This window comes from Micromys minutus, assembly GCF_963924665.1.
Source record: "Micromys minutus genome assembly, chromosome: 5".
NCBI lineage: Eukaryota > Metazoa > Chordata > Mammalia > Rodentia > Muridae > Micromys > Micromys minutus.
Genome location: NC_137974.1, coordinates 68,214,712 through 68,233,802, shown reverse-complemented (window position 1 = coordinate 68,233,802; position 19,091 = coordinate 68,214,712). Strand labels below are relative to the sequence as shown.

Here is a 19,091-nt window from a genome sequence, read left to right as displayed (position 1 = left end):
TGGATGACTTCAAAGCTACTCTACACTTTCACTAAGGACACAATAACTTCTGTATTCCTTTACTTAAGGATAATTCCTTTCTAAAATTTTGCCCAGTGTCAATGAGCATTTCCAGTACTTTAAAATATTAAAACACATGGAGAAATATTTAGCATAATATATACTATGTATTATTACATATGGCATATTTATATAATCCGGAACAGTACCAAGGACCAGAAAAATAACATAAAACATGTGAGACTAGTTACCCATAGGCAGAGGTGAGGGAAATAACTCTTGGTTTGGGAAGGATTATCAAAGAGGCTTGGTGGACATATTGCAATCCCAGCTGGGACAATAAAGATCTGATATCCAGGATATCTGATAATGAGTTTGAGGCCATCACAGGCTTCACAGTGAAACTTTGTTGCAAACAAACAACAGCAACAAAAGAATTTCCCTTTAAACTGGGAGGGGGTGTTTATTTTTAAATAGATTTCAGAAAGTATTCTGAAATTATCACTATTTATTAATCCTACGCCTGTGGAAAATTTATCATTTGTTATGTTACTCACTTTGGATAAGCTATGTTTTTAAACTCGTCTGGGCAAGATAATTTTAAGGAAACTTACAAAGGTTTGTATTTACTACAACCTTAACAAAAATAGCAACACAAACATAGCCATATCCTAAACATGTTTCAAGATGTAATTAATCTCACAGCTTTGATGCTGATGGTTGTCTAAAGTGTAATCATAAATGCAATCACAGCTTTCCTCATTAGTAGAAACTCATCATTTTAGAAAGCCATATTCAATTCTATTTTCCTTATTAGCTCAGTCCAAAAGCAAAACCAAATATTTAATGAGCACCAATTACATTCCCAGACATTGCAGCTACAGCAACAAGCCTAACACGGGTCCTTACTGCTTTGCCACTGACTTTTGTAAATAAAGTTTTATTGGAACACATTAATGCCTGATTTTGTTCATGTAGCCTCTTAGGTGACTCAACAGTAGGAATAAGCAATTATGAGAAAGTGTAGGACTCTCGAAGTCAGTGATTCTCAATCATCCTAATGCTGCTGACCTTTAATACAGTTCCGTATGTTGTTGTCACCCCCAACTATACTATTATTCCACTGCTGCTTTAGAACTGCCATTCAGCTACTGTTGTGAATCTAAATATCTGGTACTCAGGATATTGGATATGTGATGTCCAAAGAGGTTTGACTCACAGGTTGTGACCCGCACAGCTCTAAAGCTAAAATACTCCTTCTCTTCTCATCCACAATAAATGTTCCCAACCTCTGCAATATTCAAAAGCCTTTGTCCTTCTTGGCACCCATTCTAACACAGACAGTCACAACATAAGTTCTGTGTGTATAAGGATAAGAAACAAAGTACAATAAAACAGCCGAAGGAGAGTATTCAGAAGGAGCCATCTTTGCCCCTGCCAAGATGACTGTCGGTCAAATATCTCACAGAAACAAGGGAAGAAATGCCAAGGAGATCAGAGGAAATCTCTTCAGCAGAAGGAACAGATGCAATGTTTTGGGGCGTGAATTCCTAGGAACCTCAGAAGGCCAGTGTAGTCGGAATGGGATGAGAAGAAAGGAGGCAGCAGAAAGTCCATGGAGCCATGATGAATTCAGTACTGCAAGTCATTGAAGAGACCAACCAATACTAATTAAAGGTGACTGTTTGTCTCTTACAATATCTAGCATATCCATTTCATTTAAAAACGGAGGCTAAAACTATGCCTTTAAGACACTATTCATTCCTTATCTGACAGCAACCCTTCTTAGCCGTGCTATTACTGAGAAAAAACCAGAACAAAGTAGCTATTGACCACAAGCCTTCTCTATTTAAACACATACCTGTTTTTTGTCTTTCCCACAAGTTGCCTATGTCTACGCGAGTGTTAGACAGGATACTCTATAGGCTTTGTATGCTCCTATTAACCTTGGTCTAATAGGTTAGTTAACCTCAGTGACATTACACTTTAAGGGTTAGAGATATAACTCAATAGAAAAGCAGGAACTGAAAATATTTAGATGCTGAGCTCAATCCCCAACACCAAAACCATATAGTAGTAACAAAATGCTAAGTCACAAATGGAGTATTTAGGGCCCATTTGTCTTAGGTGTGTTCTAGGTAAGTGGCCAACTCACCATCTCTACTGGTAAAGGAAATGGCTAACTTCTATGGCCTCATGCAGATAAAATCCTCTTGAAATTGGTAGACATTTTTGGAGAGAGTACTGCTTGACTTATACCATCTCTGCCATAAAAGAAGAAAGAAAGAAATGTTTACCGTCTAGTAACAGGGAAAAGACTATAGAAATGTGTTCACAGAGTTATACATTTCTCTTAAAGAAAATATCTCTAGTGCCTTGGTCAGATTTGTTTGGTAGATGAGTAAGAGGGAGTGTAATTGGCCAGAGCTCTGACTTTCATTTCTTGTTTTCCATTTGACTTCTGTTGAAGTGATGACATTGCTTATTAAAATATAAAATATAACCACAACCAATAAGTATACCACATATTACAAGTTTGCCTGTGTGGGGCCATTCATGTCGCTGTAAGTAATGATAGGCAACCGGGCATTTCTGTGGGCTTCCTTAACTTACTTATAGAGGAAAAGCATACAGAAGAAAAATACATTTTGAGATTATAAATGTGTCAAGAACCAGATCTAATGTATGGATGTATATTTAATCTCCAATAACTGGCATATATTCTTCATTTAGGGAATAATACACAAATATTGATCATTTATGCAATGTTTTCTTTTTTTGTTTTTCTATTCCTTTGTGTTCCTCATTACCAGACTGTTCTTCACTGAAGTAGTAAACAAGTGTGTAATTTTGGTTATTTCTTACATTAGCTTTTATGGTTTTCATTACTAATGGTCTCAAAAGAATTAGATTTCTACTTAAAGAGCCCAGATTGCTACATGAACTTGAGAATATAACCATGTAATTCTGAAGACTTGCACAGACAGCACACTGAATTTTCCTTTTGGTGTTTGAGAGTTTGACACCAAATAGATTTCACTTGCCCACATTTTGACTGCATTTAAGTCAGATTAAGTTTTTCTCAGTATTAATAGCCAATGAATTAATGGTATGAATGGTAGTTCATGTTCTAGATAAAACCACAGGTTTTTTTTTTTTTTTTTTTTTAACCACACACTCACTGCAGAACATCTGTGTTATTTCCAGTCTGGGGCTGCTATGCACAAATCTGCATTGAATATGGGTTTTTTTAATGCTGAACATTATTTATCTACTATTTGAGAAATTCATGCACATTGATCAGTAGACACCTCCCTAACTTATCTACTGGCTGCCTGCACAGGACAGACACAAGGTCAAGCAATAGTCAGCATGGGTGGGGGAGGGGACACAGGGCTGCACTCTAGCTGAGAGCTTTTAGCAGCGGGTAGCTTCTGGGGAAGGGCAAGTCAGCTTTCTTCTGAATGTGGCCTCCCGTAGGTTTCCCGTGTTTCATGGATGTTCCTATACCATGTACATACAGACAGTTCTCACTGGACTCAGTGAGTCACAAAAAACATGAAATAGAAAGAGGATAAATCAGGTTCCATTAAAGTGACTCTACAGAATAGGGGTACAATATTATTCAAGGGAAAGATAGTGACATAGCTTTCTTTACATCCTCTCCCCCCCCTCCTCCAGTGATTGGTCTCCCCTGACATAATCCAATATGGAGGGCTAGTTCTATGACTAACTTCTCAGAAATCTCATTTGTAACGTCACTGAGACCTCTAACCATCACGGAGCATCTATCTCCTGAAGGATGACTTTGCTTCCCTCAAGTTCCTAAGTTATGGGCTAGTCATAATGCAAATGAGATGGTACACTCTCTCATTCTCTATGTCTGCATTTAGGCGTTCTTTTCCCTCCATGAAGTCTTTCAATTTAGTTAGGCCAGGCAGCTGCCATATTGCCCATTAATCATACATATTAACTGGAGTAGGTAACGGTTTGAAATTCAACTTCCCACTCTGTCCACAGGGACCAGATCTTGTTTTCTCAGTGTGATGACACAAACTTCAGACCCTGCTAATTAGGACTCTCCCAGGGAAATTCATCCTGACATGTTTCAAGAGCATTCTTCCCCCTGGAGTTCAAGTTCATTAAATTATTAATATCCTTATATAAGTCTTGTAGGATTACTAACATAATAAAACTTTCTCTGTTTTAAAAACCATAGTTCCCTGTGAAGAGAGAAATTGATCTCTCTTCCTCATATCATTTCTGAGATCATAATTAATAGCATCTAACGTTGAATATACAGTAAAATTGTGCTATAATTAAGTTCTAAGCAGTTACATAAATGTAAGGAAGTATTCTAAACAGTCCAGCAGATAACCTATAACGGGTTCTTCGGGGCTCCTCTGTTAAGTGGTGAGTGTCCAGGTTTACTATGTACGAGACCGTCTACCTACCCAGGTGCCTGTATCACCTCCACGATATGGCCCTTTAAAGGCAAAACTCTTTGGCTCTCAATGACAGTCAACACATGCAGCTCAGAGGACTAACCAGGAGCCCCTGATGTAATTTGCAAAGCCCAGCATAATCCGGCCACTCTGCCGTTCACTCTTCACCAGTCAGCTGTCTCTCACTAGTCCTTGAGCAAGCCCCTCTCTGCATCCCCCCCCCCTCCGCTGATGGTTCATCAGACTCTCAGTGGCTCCTCCACCTGCTGCTTTCCAGTCTCTGCCTAAGCTTTCCAGATTATTCTAAAACAGTTAGCCTTCCTATGTAAATGTTGCTTCCTTGTCTTGTATTTTCTTAGCATTTTGTCCCTATCCGATATTTACATATGAACGTTTGTTTACTATATATGCAAATAAATATAGCCTAGCAGTAGATATTAGTAATGGTCCATACAGGCTGCTTGGATTTGAGTCCTAAATCTGTTTCCCATTAGTCAACCTTTGATAAACTGCTTTGTCGTACATTCGTTTCACTTATAAAATGGGATCATACCGAAGGGAATTATGAAATGAATATGTGTGAAATTCGTGGTGCATTGCCTATGCCAAGGTCTTATGTTATCTCTTACCTCCATTGCCCACAGTGGAAGATAAGCTTCATGAGACTAGGATTCAAGGTATTTCCAAGCTCAAGTGTTTCTTGGTTAATAGATGTCAAGGGCATAGGAGCTCAAGGTGAAGAAAATGTCTACACCATAGTGAAGAGATCGCAGGTAAACAAAGGAGAGGCTTAAAGGCTAGGATGGACATTTCATGTTATGGAGAAAGCTGATTTTGTTACATTTGATTTTAGGATGTGTATGACTACATGTAGCATTACTAGATGCTGGGAACAAGAGACTTCCCTAGAGGGGAACAGAAAGAGAGTCAACAGGGACCTGGGAAGTGGTCCAGGGGATTTATAGCAACACCTGCCTTCCTAGGAAGCCTCACTTATGTTCCAGAAGCTGGAACTGATAAGAGCATAGAGGAGGCAGATTGATAGGGACAGAGTCTAAATTACTTCCACCCACTGTACTCTCAACTGACAGTCTCTGTTACGTTTAAGGGAGTAAAATAGCATTCAAATAAAAAAAAATGCACCAGCAATATCTGCATAGTGCTATGGCCCAAGTGTTTGGGGTTTGAATACCATCAATATATTTTCCTGATATTTAATCAACTGTGCAAGATAAAAAGGGGGTGGGGCTGAGGGATGCCTACAGAACACAGTTGATCAAGGGGGGCAGATGTGAGAACTACAGGTGTGCTGGTCAAAGCCACTGCCATGAGAGATTTTCCATCCCGTCTTGTCACAAGGGGTACGTATTCAGCTTCGCACCAGGCGCCCCTGTGCTCTGTGCCCTTTCAATGGCCCTAAAATTCTAATTCCTAAGGATATGCCTACAAAATTGTCTAAGTTCAAAGCTCTAAAATACACGTGTCCTGCAAGTACCCTGATGGAAATCACAACTTAAGAGTTATCGGCAGTTTCTTGGTGCTGATGCTGGCCAGTGTTTTTAGGGCTCATTCTTGTTCCTCTGACTTAGACTCTGACCTTAGGCTCTCTGAACTTTGTGGGTAAATGTCACCATATTGTTTTAACTTTGAAGGACATTATCAGTCACCTGTGTCATTTGTCCCTCTTCCTGCAGATTTGATCTGCTCTAAGCCTGAAGCTATACACTTAGCCTGCTAAAGAGTGCAACAGAAAAATGCACATCCCTGGGGCATTATGAAGGTGGTTGGCTTTGGTGATGGGGAAAGCTGGTTGTGACATCATCTCGAGGTCCAAGGCTGCACAAAAAGTAGAATCTCCCTTCCCTAGTCTGGAAACATTCTAAACACAGGGGCAGGCACACTTGCAGTTTCCACCCTCCCTCCCTGGGGCACAAAGATGTCAACAGACATCACAGCATATTCGAGAGGGTCCTCAGCCACCCTCTACTGCTGCTCCCCACTAGTAACAAGCAGGAAGACCCAAGTGCACAGCAAAGAGCCAGAAAGTGGGTCTGAGAGAGCAGGGTTGCCATGGTAGCTAGAGGCCCCGACAAAACTGAGTGGAAGTTTGGGTTGTCCTGAAGAATTGGTGGAGAGAGCGAGGTAAAGGAAAGGGAGAGCAAGGAGGAAACCATGGGGAAAGCAAGCGGTAAGACAGGGCACCTGGAAGGGACCAAAAGGCTGCCTGTTTTGCTCATTTCAGGAGCTGTGGTCACTGGAGACCTAGAAAAGACAGGAGGACCAGGGAGAGGGGAATGGTATCAATAGTAAAGCACTAGATAATAGGGATTCACTCCAATATTCTGTGGTACAGAGGGTGGTACAGTCTACAACCTATCTTCTATCTCTAAATAGAAAGAGAAAACCCCGGAGGTTTGCCCACACATAGAAGTGGTAGGCGCTTGAGAAATAAAAGTGACAGTGATGCTGATTATTATAAATTGTATGCATGTGTTAAGTTATCACACTACAGCCTACCAATATATAAATATGATATGTCAAAAATACATAATGGTAGAAAAACAGAATTACAGATGCAGAAGAGCTGATTTGTGAGTGCTTAGAATCCCCGCACTGAGGGAGCCTTGATTCTGTTTTAATAAAGTATTACTTATTCAGATCGTCATTTGTTCAGGATAGCCTGCGGTGAGGGTTAGACAATGATATCAGGACAACTTGTAGTTTGCTTTGAAAAGCATCATTTGTTTATAAGGAAGCCCATTTAAAAGGAAAGGAAAGCCAACAGGTTGATTCAGCAGGTAAAGGCACGTATTTCCAGACCTGAATTCAAAGCCTGGGACCAATCTAATGGAAGAGGAGTGCTGACTTCTCTAGAAGTCATCCTCTGATTTCCATACATGTACCTTGGCATGTGCATGTACACACATATGCACACACATATGCACACAGACATATTCACACACAGGCATGCATGCACACACGTGCACACACACGCATATACACACACACAGGCACATGTACAAACACAGACGCAAACACACACATACACACATACACACACAAATACACACACATACACACACATAAACACACAAATACATACACACACACACACACACACACACACACACAAGCACATGAGGACTGCCAAAAGAGAAAGAGAGAGTGAATAAAAGAAAGGAATGGTTTGAGAAGTGTAAGATTCTGTTGCAAGCAGAGGAGGCAGCTGTATGGATTCCTCTTCCCACAGTTCTAAACTTATTTCAGGTCTCTTATTCATACTGTATTACACCCTCTCCCCAGTCCTTACAAGAGCCACTTGTCTGATCCCTGAAGTAACAAGACCTCTATGACGGGTGTCATTGCTGTCTCAAATGTATTTTTAAATATCTGCTAAGATATGAAATGCACTGGGGATATCACACACCCCTGACATGAGAATTCATTCGTTTCCTATTTTTCGCATATATGGCTGATTTTGAAACTGGGCAACACTTTACAGCATTGGTCGTAAATCCCGTTTCTGTTCACAAAGGTAAAAAAAGAAATTCAAACATCCCAGAAAGACAGCAATGCTTTCCTGTGTAATGAACACCTCACTCACAGTTGTGTGTGCCAGTCAAGACCGTGTCTGATCTTTCTTAGCATTTCTCCCATACCTGCTCAGGCTGAGCCAGTCCTCATACTGTATGGGAAACAGTCAGGAGAACGGCAATTCTGCAGACACATTGGACAAATATTTCGACTTGTGGGATCGGTGTCTCTTTATCACCCCTGATTTGAATCTAATTACTGCTGTAACTCCTTCTTTGTCCTCATGACCCTTGCCAGCCACCAGAAACACCTGTCATATAAGGACCAGTAGTCCATTATTTGCATTCTTCTCTTTGGAATGCTGATGGCGGGTGAAGTGTTTATAAATCAAGTGTCTAATTTAAGGTGCATGTGTGCTCTTACTGCAAGTCACCCCGGAAGGATCTGGTTTATGTTTTAACGTTGCATGTTTGCAGACGCCGTTCATTTAAATAGCCCCTGCCTGCCTGCTGACAGTAATAACCCTCTGCCACCATGTTTTTTTTTTTTTATAATTTTTTTTAAAATACTGATGGGTTGACAATATACCCTATATGTTCATTACATTATGAGAATATCTTGGTTTCATTTTCAAGGTTTATTAAAATGTACATTGAAAGATGTACCACTAGTGTGTGGCTTTGGTACTTTCTTTTTCACCAAATGCACACATTGGTGTAAGCAGCACCCTGCTCAAGAAGTGCTTTCTCTCATAAATACCCTCACTCACATTGCGTAACTCACTGTAACCTCTAGTGTGTACACTAATTCTCCCTACTTGATCTTCTGTATAAAATGATCAACACTGAGCTTTAAAAAGACTAGATTTGTTTTACTTTTTAACTGTGGGGGCAAGCAAGAATGACCAATAGGTGCACAGAAGTTCAGATACCCACGGGGACACAGGGGCATCGGATTCCCTGGTGTTATAGTTGGTTATGCTAACCAGTCGCCATTTCTCCAGCCCCAACATTACGCTTCCAAGGAAGATGTATAGTGCTCTATATAGTTCACATTCACTCATTTTTAAATGTTATATACTGTCCCATAACTAATTTTTATTGAAACTCTAACAGGTATTTGACTGTTAACAGTTTTTAATCTACTTGCATAGCTCAGAGAGGATTGCACATTTTAAAAACATATTACTCATATTTTGTTGTATGTATATATATATATATATATATATATATATATATATATATATATATGATGCAATGGGGGTGGGCATTGCTGGCATGTATGTACGTATGATGCGGTGGGGTGGAGGTCGCTAGCATGTGCATGTGATGATTGGAGGACAGCTGTCTGAAGTCTTCTCTTCTCGCCCACCTCTGTGGGGATTACTATCATCAACCGCAGGCTGTCACATTTGTGCCCAGTTCCTTACTCACTGAGTCATCTTTCCAGTTCTGATCTCACCTTTGCAAAGGATTTCTCTTCTATTCTTTAGAAACTTTCCTTTCCACATTACAAATATTTTCATATGGCAAACTGGATTTTTTTTTTTTTTTTTTTTTTTTTTGGATAGAGTAGAGAGGATGAAAGGAATTGGCTTATTTTATTACCACATTCCAAAGATTATAGCACATAGCATAAAATCTACCACCCTTCCCATTTTTAAGCATATGGTATATTCACATTGTTGCAAGACAAGCTCTCAGCACTTGTTTTCCTTCCGAAAACTGAAATCCCCTTTTAAGCAGCCCCTTTCTTCTTGCTCTCAGCTCTGGGAAGCAACCAATTGGCTCTGTCAGTTTGAGTATTCCACCGTGCATAGAAAAAAAGTCACGAAGGTTTTGCCATGATTTGTTTATTTCGCTGAGTCATGTGACCAAGCCTCCCCGCTGACCACATGACAACATGCCCTTCCCGTTAGACTGAGGACCAGACTACTGCATGTATGCATCACACTCTGTTCAGCCATCTCTCCACAGAAGGACACCTACAGCGCTTCCATCCCATGCTGATGAGAATACTGTGGAAATGAACTTTGTGTTACCAGAGACCTAGGGTAGAGTTCTGACTGTGGGGGACCCGAGAGACTAAGGCCAGTTACCCAGCACCATGAATTACTAATCAAAGAAATAACTGGAAGGTAGAATAACAGGAAAATAACTTTTTGGTGTATTCACACTAGAAGACAGCAGGTCTAGTGACTTTCTCATAGCACTGGGGAGAGGACGTACGCACAATTAAGCCCCCTTAAAACAGACTGTGGTTTGACTGATTGTCAGCTCAACTCCAGCTCTGCTGGGTTTCCTGGCACCGGAGAGAGGATTGCCTGAATACAAAGCTCACTGCTCCTGCAATTGGAGGAGAAATGGCTAAGAAGGAATGCATGCCAGAAAGAAATCAAGTCTGCCCAGGCCATGACTCCTGGGTCTTGCTTTGGGTTCAGGGCAATGACTTAGAGTGTCTGCTGTTTCTGTGATCTCGTGCAGATATTGTTAAATAGGGCAGTCCTGCTCCATTAGCTGAAATGTCCCTCTAAGTCAAGGAAAGTCCAACTCTTAGCTACTAGTGTCTTTAGCCTCAGAATGGGAGAGAATTAATTAGGTTAATTTGAAAACCTTGTATTAGGAGTTGTAGACAGACCTCCTTAAATGATTAACATGCCTGTGTGAACCATCGAACAGAAAGACAAATTAGCAAAGAAGACAGGTCAAGTACAGAGGCAGAGATCACAAGTTTCCCTCTGCTAGGAGTTACCTGGGGCTCAAGTGCAGGGCTGGCACGTGCATTGGGGTGTGTTCCCAGAAGATCACAGGGAAGTTCTCCTTTTCACTCACTGAGGATCTCCACATACAATGATGGCACTGTTTGGCGATCCTATAAAGGCTCCTTTCCCCACATCCTTGTCAACACCTTTTATTTCCTGAATTTTTGTTTTGTTTTGTTTTTGATAAATAGCCTTTGTGTTCATTGTGCAAGGTGGAAATTTACAAGTAATCTCTTTTGTAATTGTCAACAAACATGTGGTCGAATATAAACACAATTTTATAGCAACAAAATTTGGACACACACCACACACACACACACAGGATTTTTCTGTAAGAAAAGAGACAGCCTACCTGGTTCTGCTTCTGAACTTGACAGTGATTATTTTCAGCTTCAAAAAAAGAAAAAACAAAAACAAAAAAATCAACCAACCAAAACTACTTGGTTTGGGTTACATTTATAAGACTTGTGGCTCTATTGAACTTGTTAAGAGATGATGATTTACAATTCTGAGAACCTCTGCTTTGGAAACTCTGGTGTAAGGCAGGGACCATGCATGTTAACTGGCTTTCCAGGTTTGAGCATTCGCTGGGCTTTGACCATTAAACAGAAATCCAAATTGTAGTTCAGAATCTCTTTAGTGTTACCAAACGGAAAGCCTCTCTCAGGTTTCCAGGGAAACCATCCGGAGTTCATCTATGATTTTATGCTTTCTACCGTGGTTTTCAGGAATGTATTAGATTAGCTTGATCATAATAAGGCAGGAATGGTAGATCTCTCTGCACTGGAAAGTTTGTGAAATGAGATTTATCAAAGTTGCTTCTGAACAAATAGCCCCCCTGAGAGCAGCCACCCTACCCAGGGCAGCCTTTCCTAGATGAGCAGTCCTAGACAGCTACAGGATAGCTGTCGTGAGTATCCAACCTCCTGCTTTTTGCCTGGCTTTACAGTGGGCAGCAATGGGAGTCAGGCATGAAGACAGACACGTAAGAAGCCTCCCTCCACCAGCATCAGAGGCTTCTCCCCAGCCCTCGCGTCTACAGCCCTCCACCTCCACGACCCCGTTCCCCCAGCCAGTGTGCAGAGCTTGGTCAGCAAAAGCACAACTTAGAGAGGACACTTTGCTTTAGATCAGTGCGATTCTCAACCTTCCTAACCCTGCGGCCCTTTAATAGGGTCCCTCACGTTGCATGTTCCCCCAACCACAAAGTTATCTTCATTGCTACTTCCTAACTGCAATTTTGCTACTGTTATGAATCGCTATGTAAAGATCGTTGTTTTCTGATGGCCACAGAAGTAATTTCTGGGAAAGAGCCACAATTCCACCCCCATAGGGGTCGTGCGTAACCCACAGATTAAGAACCACTACTCCAGAGAAAAGAGAGGACTCTGGTTTTAGTCTTCATACAAAGAAGAGAGGTTTGTGCCGGTTGTGTTAGCTAAATTACTAGCAATAAAGAACTCCTTTTATTGTCCCCCCAAACAATACAATTTACAGTACCAAAAAAATTCTTTTTCTTAGCTCTGAGATTGACTCTCTTCTTTCCTTAATGGTTTTAAATGCAGAGAGACCTCGTGGAAGGGCAGAAATTGGTGTATCTGGTGTGGGTGCAGCCTTACAGGGCAGAAGTAAGAGAGAATTCCTGAAGCTTCTCGGGGGAAGAAAGACAATGTCCAGAAGTGAACGGGAAGTATTAATGTCCATAGAAACGATAGCTCCAATCTCGCATACGGTTTCCGCCTGCCTTATGCCAGAGCGCCCTCTGCAGGACACTGCGACCTGAAGTCCCAAGGTCCTGCCTGCTCCTTATGCAATGCTTACCACAGCTAAAGGGGAGAAAAGTGTTGTTCTCTCTGTAAAGCACGTACATAAAATTGTTCAAATATGCTTCCGGGAGTTATCAGACACTCAGGCCTTAAGCTGAAAATATGCGTTGGCTGAAGTTACCCTCACAAATATGTTCCTTTACGTTTATAACCCTCGCAAATATCTTACTTGCTTGTCCACGCTTAGGAAGGATGTCTGAGCGATTCAGCCCGCTCTGACTCCAGCGGCAGGGCTCTGACAAGGCTAATGCAACAGATCATGTAAATCGCAGGAGAAATGAGGAAGCCTGGAGGCTCGCCCTCAATACAGAGCGTGGATGCTTTTTGCTCGCCATCAGTGCTGTGTTATGGCCCCTGACACTTGTCTTAACATAAACTCTGTGATAAAAATTGATCAATAGCCCTACTTCCAGCCCAAACAGATACTCATTTCTCTTGTGAAGGAAGGAAAATGCAAACAAACCTAAGCCTGTAGTTTTAACTCAGCCTAATGCATCATTACAGAAGGAACGGATCATCTGCTTAGGCGATGCCTTTGATTTCATTTCTAGGACTATTGCGATTTAGGAAACTACAATGCTTCTATTTCTAAAAAAAACTCTTTAGTCTTGCTTAATCCTCAAAGGCAACAGACTTGCATTTACTAAAACCAAATATATTGATTTTTAGAAAATATATACTTCAGGACTAGAAGATGTATGTACGTATAATCTGTATTAAATACAGAATATAAGATTACATATATATTCCAATCTTACAGTCCCTTAAAGAAAGCCAGAGTTTAGATCAATTAAATAGGCAGCATATGAAAACACCATTAATTGCATGTCTTTTGTCATTTAATTTTTTGGTCATTTGTTCTATGACTGTGAATTTAGAAATATTTATGGGAAGGGTGCATTTTATCTATTCTTTGACAATTTCATAGATGTCTGTAATGTATTTTTAATCTTGCTTTCTATTGTTATGTTTTCTCCCCACCTCCTTCAGGAATAAGTTTTCCCAGCCAATCCTTCTCCTACTTTCATCTGAGAGAGAGAGAGAGAGAGAGAGAGAGAGAGAGAGAGAGAGAGAGAGAGAGAGAGAGAGAGGAGACCCACTGGGGTTGGTTAGGGTTGTTTGTATACACATGGACAAGCATGGAGCAGTATAAACAACTTAACCAATGGCCACAACCCTAAGGGAAACTTCCTCCCCCAGTAGCCATTAATTAAGCTTCTCCTTTAGGACTGGGACCTTCTGAGGACTTCCTCTGTTTGCAACACAATGTTGTATGTCCTGTGCAGATCTCCAAGTATCCAGAGCTGCTTGAGCTGAGTAAAACAACTGTTAGAAGAAGCCCTTGACAGTTTGAGCTTTACTTATCCCCCATAGCAATGGGCACACTTATCTCCCAAATCATAACTTAATATTCGTTACAGATCCACCTGGCATTTAAACTTCCTACCCAACTTCAAGCCTAAATAAAATTAGTGAATGCAATGGGCCTTCCCATATGTCTTAGGGTTTTCTGTGAAGAGACACCGCAACCAAGGTAATTCTCATAAAAGAAAATATTTAATTGCGGTTGGTTTACAGTTTCAGAGGTACAGACCATTGTCAGTATGGTGGGAAGCAGGGCAGGGTCCAGGCAGACACGGTGCTTCAGGAGCTGAGTTCTGTATCTTCTGAAGGCAAACAGGAGTCTCTCTTCCATACTGGGTGGAGCTTGGGCATAGGAGGCCTCAAAGCCCACCGACATAATGACATACTTCCTGTGATAAGGCCACACCCACTCCAACAAGACCACGCCTCCTAAAAAATACCACTTCTCGTGGACCAAACCATGACAGCTTACTTACCGCTTGAAATTCTCAAACAAATCACGAGCACTGAAAAAGTAGACCTAATGCTTTTATTTCTTAAGTCTCAGGACCAGTGCCACAATATGTATAAGTATCCTACCAGTGCGGCCATCACATTCTTAGTAACAATGGGGTGGAACCGTGCTGTTTAGGAAACATAAGTTCAGAAACATTCCTCATTCAGAACCTATAACTTCTAAAAAAAAATGATTTCTTAACAAATAAGTTAACTAGGATGGGGCATGGTACCACACACTTCCAGTCCCAGCACTTGGGAGGGAAAGGCAGATGGACCTCTGTGAGTTTGAGGCTAGCCTGGGCTACAAAACAGAGTTCCAGGACAGCCAGGACTATTCCACAGAGAAACCTTGTCTGGAAAAACAAGCCAACAAAAGAAGAACAAAACACAAATAAATAGGGCCAGAGAGAGGGGACCCAGTGGGTACCCCAGGAAGCAATATGTAAAGCTGAAATGGGGGACTTGACCCCGGAAGTTATATTCTGACCTCTACCCAGGCCCCATTAGCATATGTACCCCAGCATGCACACATATACAATAATAGTCAATAAAATTAAAAATAATAGTAACTAAATTCTTTTATGTAATTTTAGACATGTAGTTTCCAAAGCATGTTAGCACAAGCCTGCGTTTCTGGCCCCTGCAATTATAATCCACATGGTTATAAATTTGGGAGTGTGAACAGTGAGCTATAATAAAGATTAATATGTAAGAATTATACACTTAGTTCACTTATCTTGACAGAAGGGAAAAGCTAGTTTGTATTCTGTAGGCTGAATATACAATGTTATCAATGCAATGCCTCTCAAATTGTAGCAAATGTAAGGGTTACTGGAAGTAATCCTCCAGTATGAAATCATGGCTCAGAGCCCCTGGGATTCTTGCCCAGTTTCTTTCTTTCTTTTTTATCAGTTTTATTGGCTATTCTCTGTATTTACATTTCAAATGTTATCCCCTTTCTGCTTCTCCCCACCCCCCCCACCGCCTGTCCCCTTGCCTCCATGAAGATGCTCCCTCTCCCAACCACCCACTCCCACCTCAGCGCCTTGGCATTCCCCTATAATGGGAGAACCAGCCTTCACTGGACTAAAGGCCTCTCCTCCCATTGATTCCAGACAATACCATCCTCTGCTGCATATGCAGCTGGAGCCATGGGTCCCTCCATGTGTGCTCATTGGTTGGTGTTTTAGTCCCTGGGAGCTCTGGGGGGTGGGGGATTGATATTGTTGTTCTTCCCATGGGGTTGCAGACTCTTTCAGTTCCTCCTTCTTAACCAGTTTCTTAAGTAATCAATCTAGTTCTCCAGTCCTTAGGTACCTCCTATAAAATTAGAATTCAGATCCCCTTCAAAATACTTTTTCCTTTTCTCTTTCCTTTTCTTTCTTCCTTTCTTTCTTCTTGCTTTCTTTCTTCTTGCTTTCCTTTATTTGTTTATTTATTTTCTTTCTTTCTTTTCTTTCTTCCTTCCATTCTTCCTTTTTTCGTTTACTCTTTTCTTTTTATTTTTCATGCTTCTGAGTTTTGTTTGCACGGGTATCTTTGCACCACATACCTGCAGTGCCCAAGTGGACCAGCAGAGGGAGACAGAGATACCAGTTTTAGCTCTGTGCCTGTCGTGTATGTGCTGGAAACTGGACCTGGGTTTTCTCCAAGAGCAGCCAGAGCTCATAACCATCTCTCCAGCCCCTGAAAAACATTTTTTTATTTCACCTAAACTGCACTTTTTATTTGAGCTGAAACTGCAGAGTCACCCTACAAAATGGTGGTCTTAAGTCACGTTTCACAAACTGTCCTGATACTGCTGGAGTGTTAAGATAAGTCTGCCCAGGTCAAAAGCAATTAAAATCTGTTCATCTCGGGGAGGGTATTTCCCACTGTGATCGTGAAAAATTGTTCCACAGCTTCAGAATTCATTGATGTCCAAGGGCCATGTGCACTTGGAGCTATTTCTTAGCTTTTTTAGACTGTCTTCCACATTTCTGCTAAATATTGTTGTGTTAAAATGAAATTAAATCACAATACTTAACATCTATTTTCTTTTGGTTCCAAGGGAAGACGAGGGAAAACAGGACCCCCAGGAAATCCAGGACCTCCAGGACCGCCTGTGAGTAAAAATAAGCCTGCTTCTACTTCCCTTTATCCATGCAAGTGGGTCGGGCTATCAGCAGTGCGTTGTTGTTGATATAGGTTATAAAACAACAAAACAGACGAACAAAGCCGGAGAGGGCATGAACTGGGCAGGTATCAGCTTTGCTGACTTTTTGTTTGTTTTTGCAAATGCTTTATGAAATTGTCAGTAATTACTTCGTGTCTTGAAGATAAAAAGTGAGAGTGCACACTAACAGACGAAGGGGATCTTTTCTGCCATTTCTAAACATTCGATGTGGCTTCAAGACAAGTGTGTCTGAGAAGGGATTTAAGTGATGAGGGCACGTATGCGAAGTTGGCCAAAGGCCTGGAACAAATACGCTAGGATCAGGAGTGCCTTTCCCACTGTTGAGAGCGATCTTCTGAAGAACTAGGAAGATTAAGAAATAGGTGACCACTGGAAAGGATTTAGCGTCCTAGCAACATGGGTTCCAGCAGATCGCTATTGTGTTTGGGGGAGGTCTGGGCACATTTTAAGCATCTACACCCCTCGGTGGCTCTGATTCTGCTTGCTCATTAAATCTTGTATTAGGAATAAAGATGGTTTATGAACTTTTTAATATAATAAAATAGCCAATTTATTAGACTAAGAAAAAAAAAAAGTCAGGTAGACTATAACAGGGTTTATGGATAGGTCAGCACTTGCCTGAGAAGGAAATAGTGTGCTGAGGCCACTGGTTCACTTCTGCTCGGTAATTGTGATTTGTGGAAACTCTGATTCCCTTAAATGACTAAAATCTTTCCTTTCACACAAACATCATCCAAAGTTCATCCCGGGGTGCAGTCAGTTTCCAGCACTTTGAGGGCTTCCCCACCATAAGATAAATTGAGGGTCTATACCTAACGCACTCACCGTCTAGTGCAGAACAACATTGAAAAGAAAAGGAAGTCTGGTAATTGGTTCCCTGTGCTTTTCCATCAACGAACACATTCTTTTTCTACAATGAAAGGTCCTCCCAAAAGAGAATTGCTATTTCCCAAAGGACTAGGGATAAAGAGAGTTATTCACAATGCATCTTTTCACGTCAACATAACTAACCCTTGGAGCAAAAAGCTCATAAAAAAAAAATCTAATTGTACCCAACTCCTACTGTTAAGAGGTTTCAAAAACATCTATTTAGGGTCCTACTAAGTGCCTACCTGGAACTGGGCTTGAGAAACTAAATAAGACCCTGCCCTTGCTTGTTTTGGGAGATTTGAGTTCAGGTCAGAGAAATGTGGGGTGCAGAAGAGAATTCAGTGAAGATAACACTGCTGGATTCCTGGAGGGATTCACAGCAAAGAACAAAGGTTGAGGCTTTAAAGATTGAGAAATAAACCAAATAGAACAGGGGAAGGAGCAAGCTGGGTACCTCTCCCCTGACACACATACCCCCCACACACAGATTCCCCCCCCACCCCACACCACCATTCACACACACACACACACATACATACACACACACACACACCACACCATACCACACACACACAGATTCCCTACACACCACCATACACACACACACACACACACACACACACACATACATCCCATCTCCACCTCACCCTATACCTACACTCTACACACAGCATACCTCACACACACACACACCACCCCACACCCACCACCCCACACCACACATACACACACACCACCCCACATACCACCATACATACACACACATCCCATCTCCACCTCACCCTATACCTACACTCTCCACACAGCACACCTCACACACACCTACACCCACCTCATTCCCACCCCCACCACAATACCCCACCTCCATCCCACCCTATCCCATTCCCCATCTCCCATCCACACCCCCACCATACCTCCACACAACCCACACACCCCACCCCCACAGAAACATACCCACACACACAGCACCACCCTCCACACTCCATCTCCACCCCAGCCCACCCCTGTACCCCAGGAAAGAAGACAGTGTGAACAAACACCCAGAATGTAAAACCTCTAGTGGGTAGAAGTGGACGCCCTGCCGCAGATAGCTGAGGCACAGCGAGAGGCCAACAGGGACGCAGTCAGCCCTTTCCAGGGTCCTGGCAAACCCCGTGGAAATCTATGAAAGTAAACAGAGGACCTAAACCGGAGAGCGCCAGGGCCAGATTTCACTGATGGTCACTCTAGCAACATAGGGAAAACAGATGCTGAGAGCAACTCCAGCTCTTCATTGCTTCTGAGATCTCAGCAGGGTATTTGTGATCACAGCTTGGCTGTCCCTTGAAGCTATTTGCATTTGATTTGCATATGGAGTGCAAGGTAGACAGGCACAGTCTAGTGTATTTTTTTTTTTTTTCCGTCTTTTCCAGCATGAAACTGAGCTTTATATGAGCCCTACTTCATGACAGGGAATAAGGCAGCTAAGAGAAAGGGTGGTCGGGCACTAAAATTCTTCTGTTTGAGATTTGAGATGGTGTGCGTGTGCGAGTCACCCCAGTGACTTGTACAGTTTCTAAAGCAAGCATGGGAAGGGCTTGTGACAACCTCAAATACAGAATAGATAAATAATAAAT

The 19,091-nt window shown here is 41.8% G+C and overlaps 1 protein-coding gene across 1 annotated transcript in view; it reads left to right on the top strand.

The window, feature by feature from the left end:
* COL19A1 (collagen type XIX alpha 1 chain) overlaps positions 1–19,091 on the top strand; it is a gene marked incomplete at both ends in the record, with an annotated part of 301,963 nt that overhangs the window by 182,745 nt on the left and 100,127 nt on the right. Inside the window, one exon of the mRNA XM_080916766.1 lies at positions 16,480–16,533. Within this exon, the coding sequence (XP_080772892.1) occupies positions 16,480–16,533 (54 nt within the window). The remainder of the gene's footprint in view (positions 1–16,479; positions 16,534–19,091) is intronic.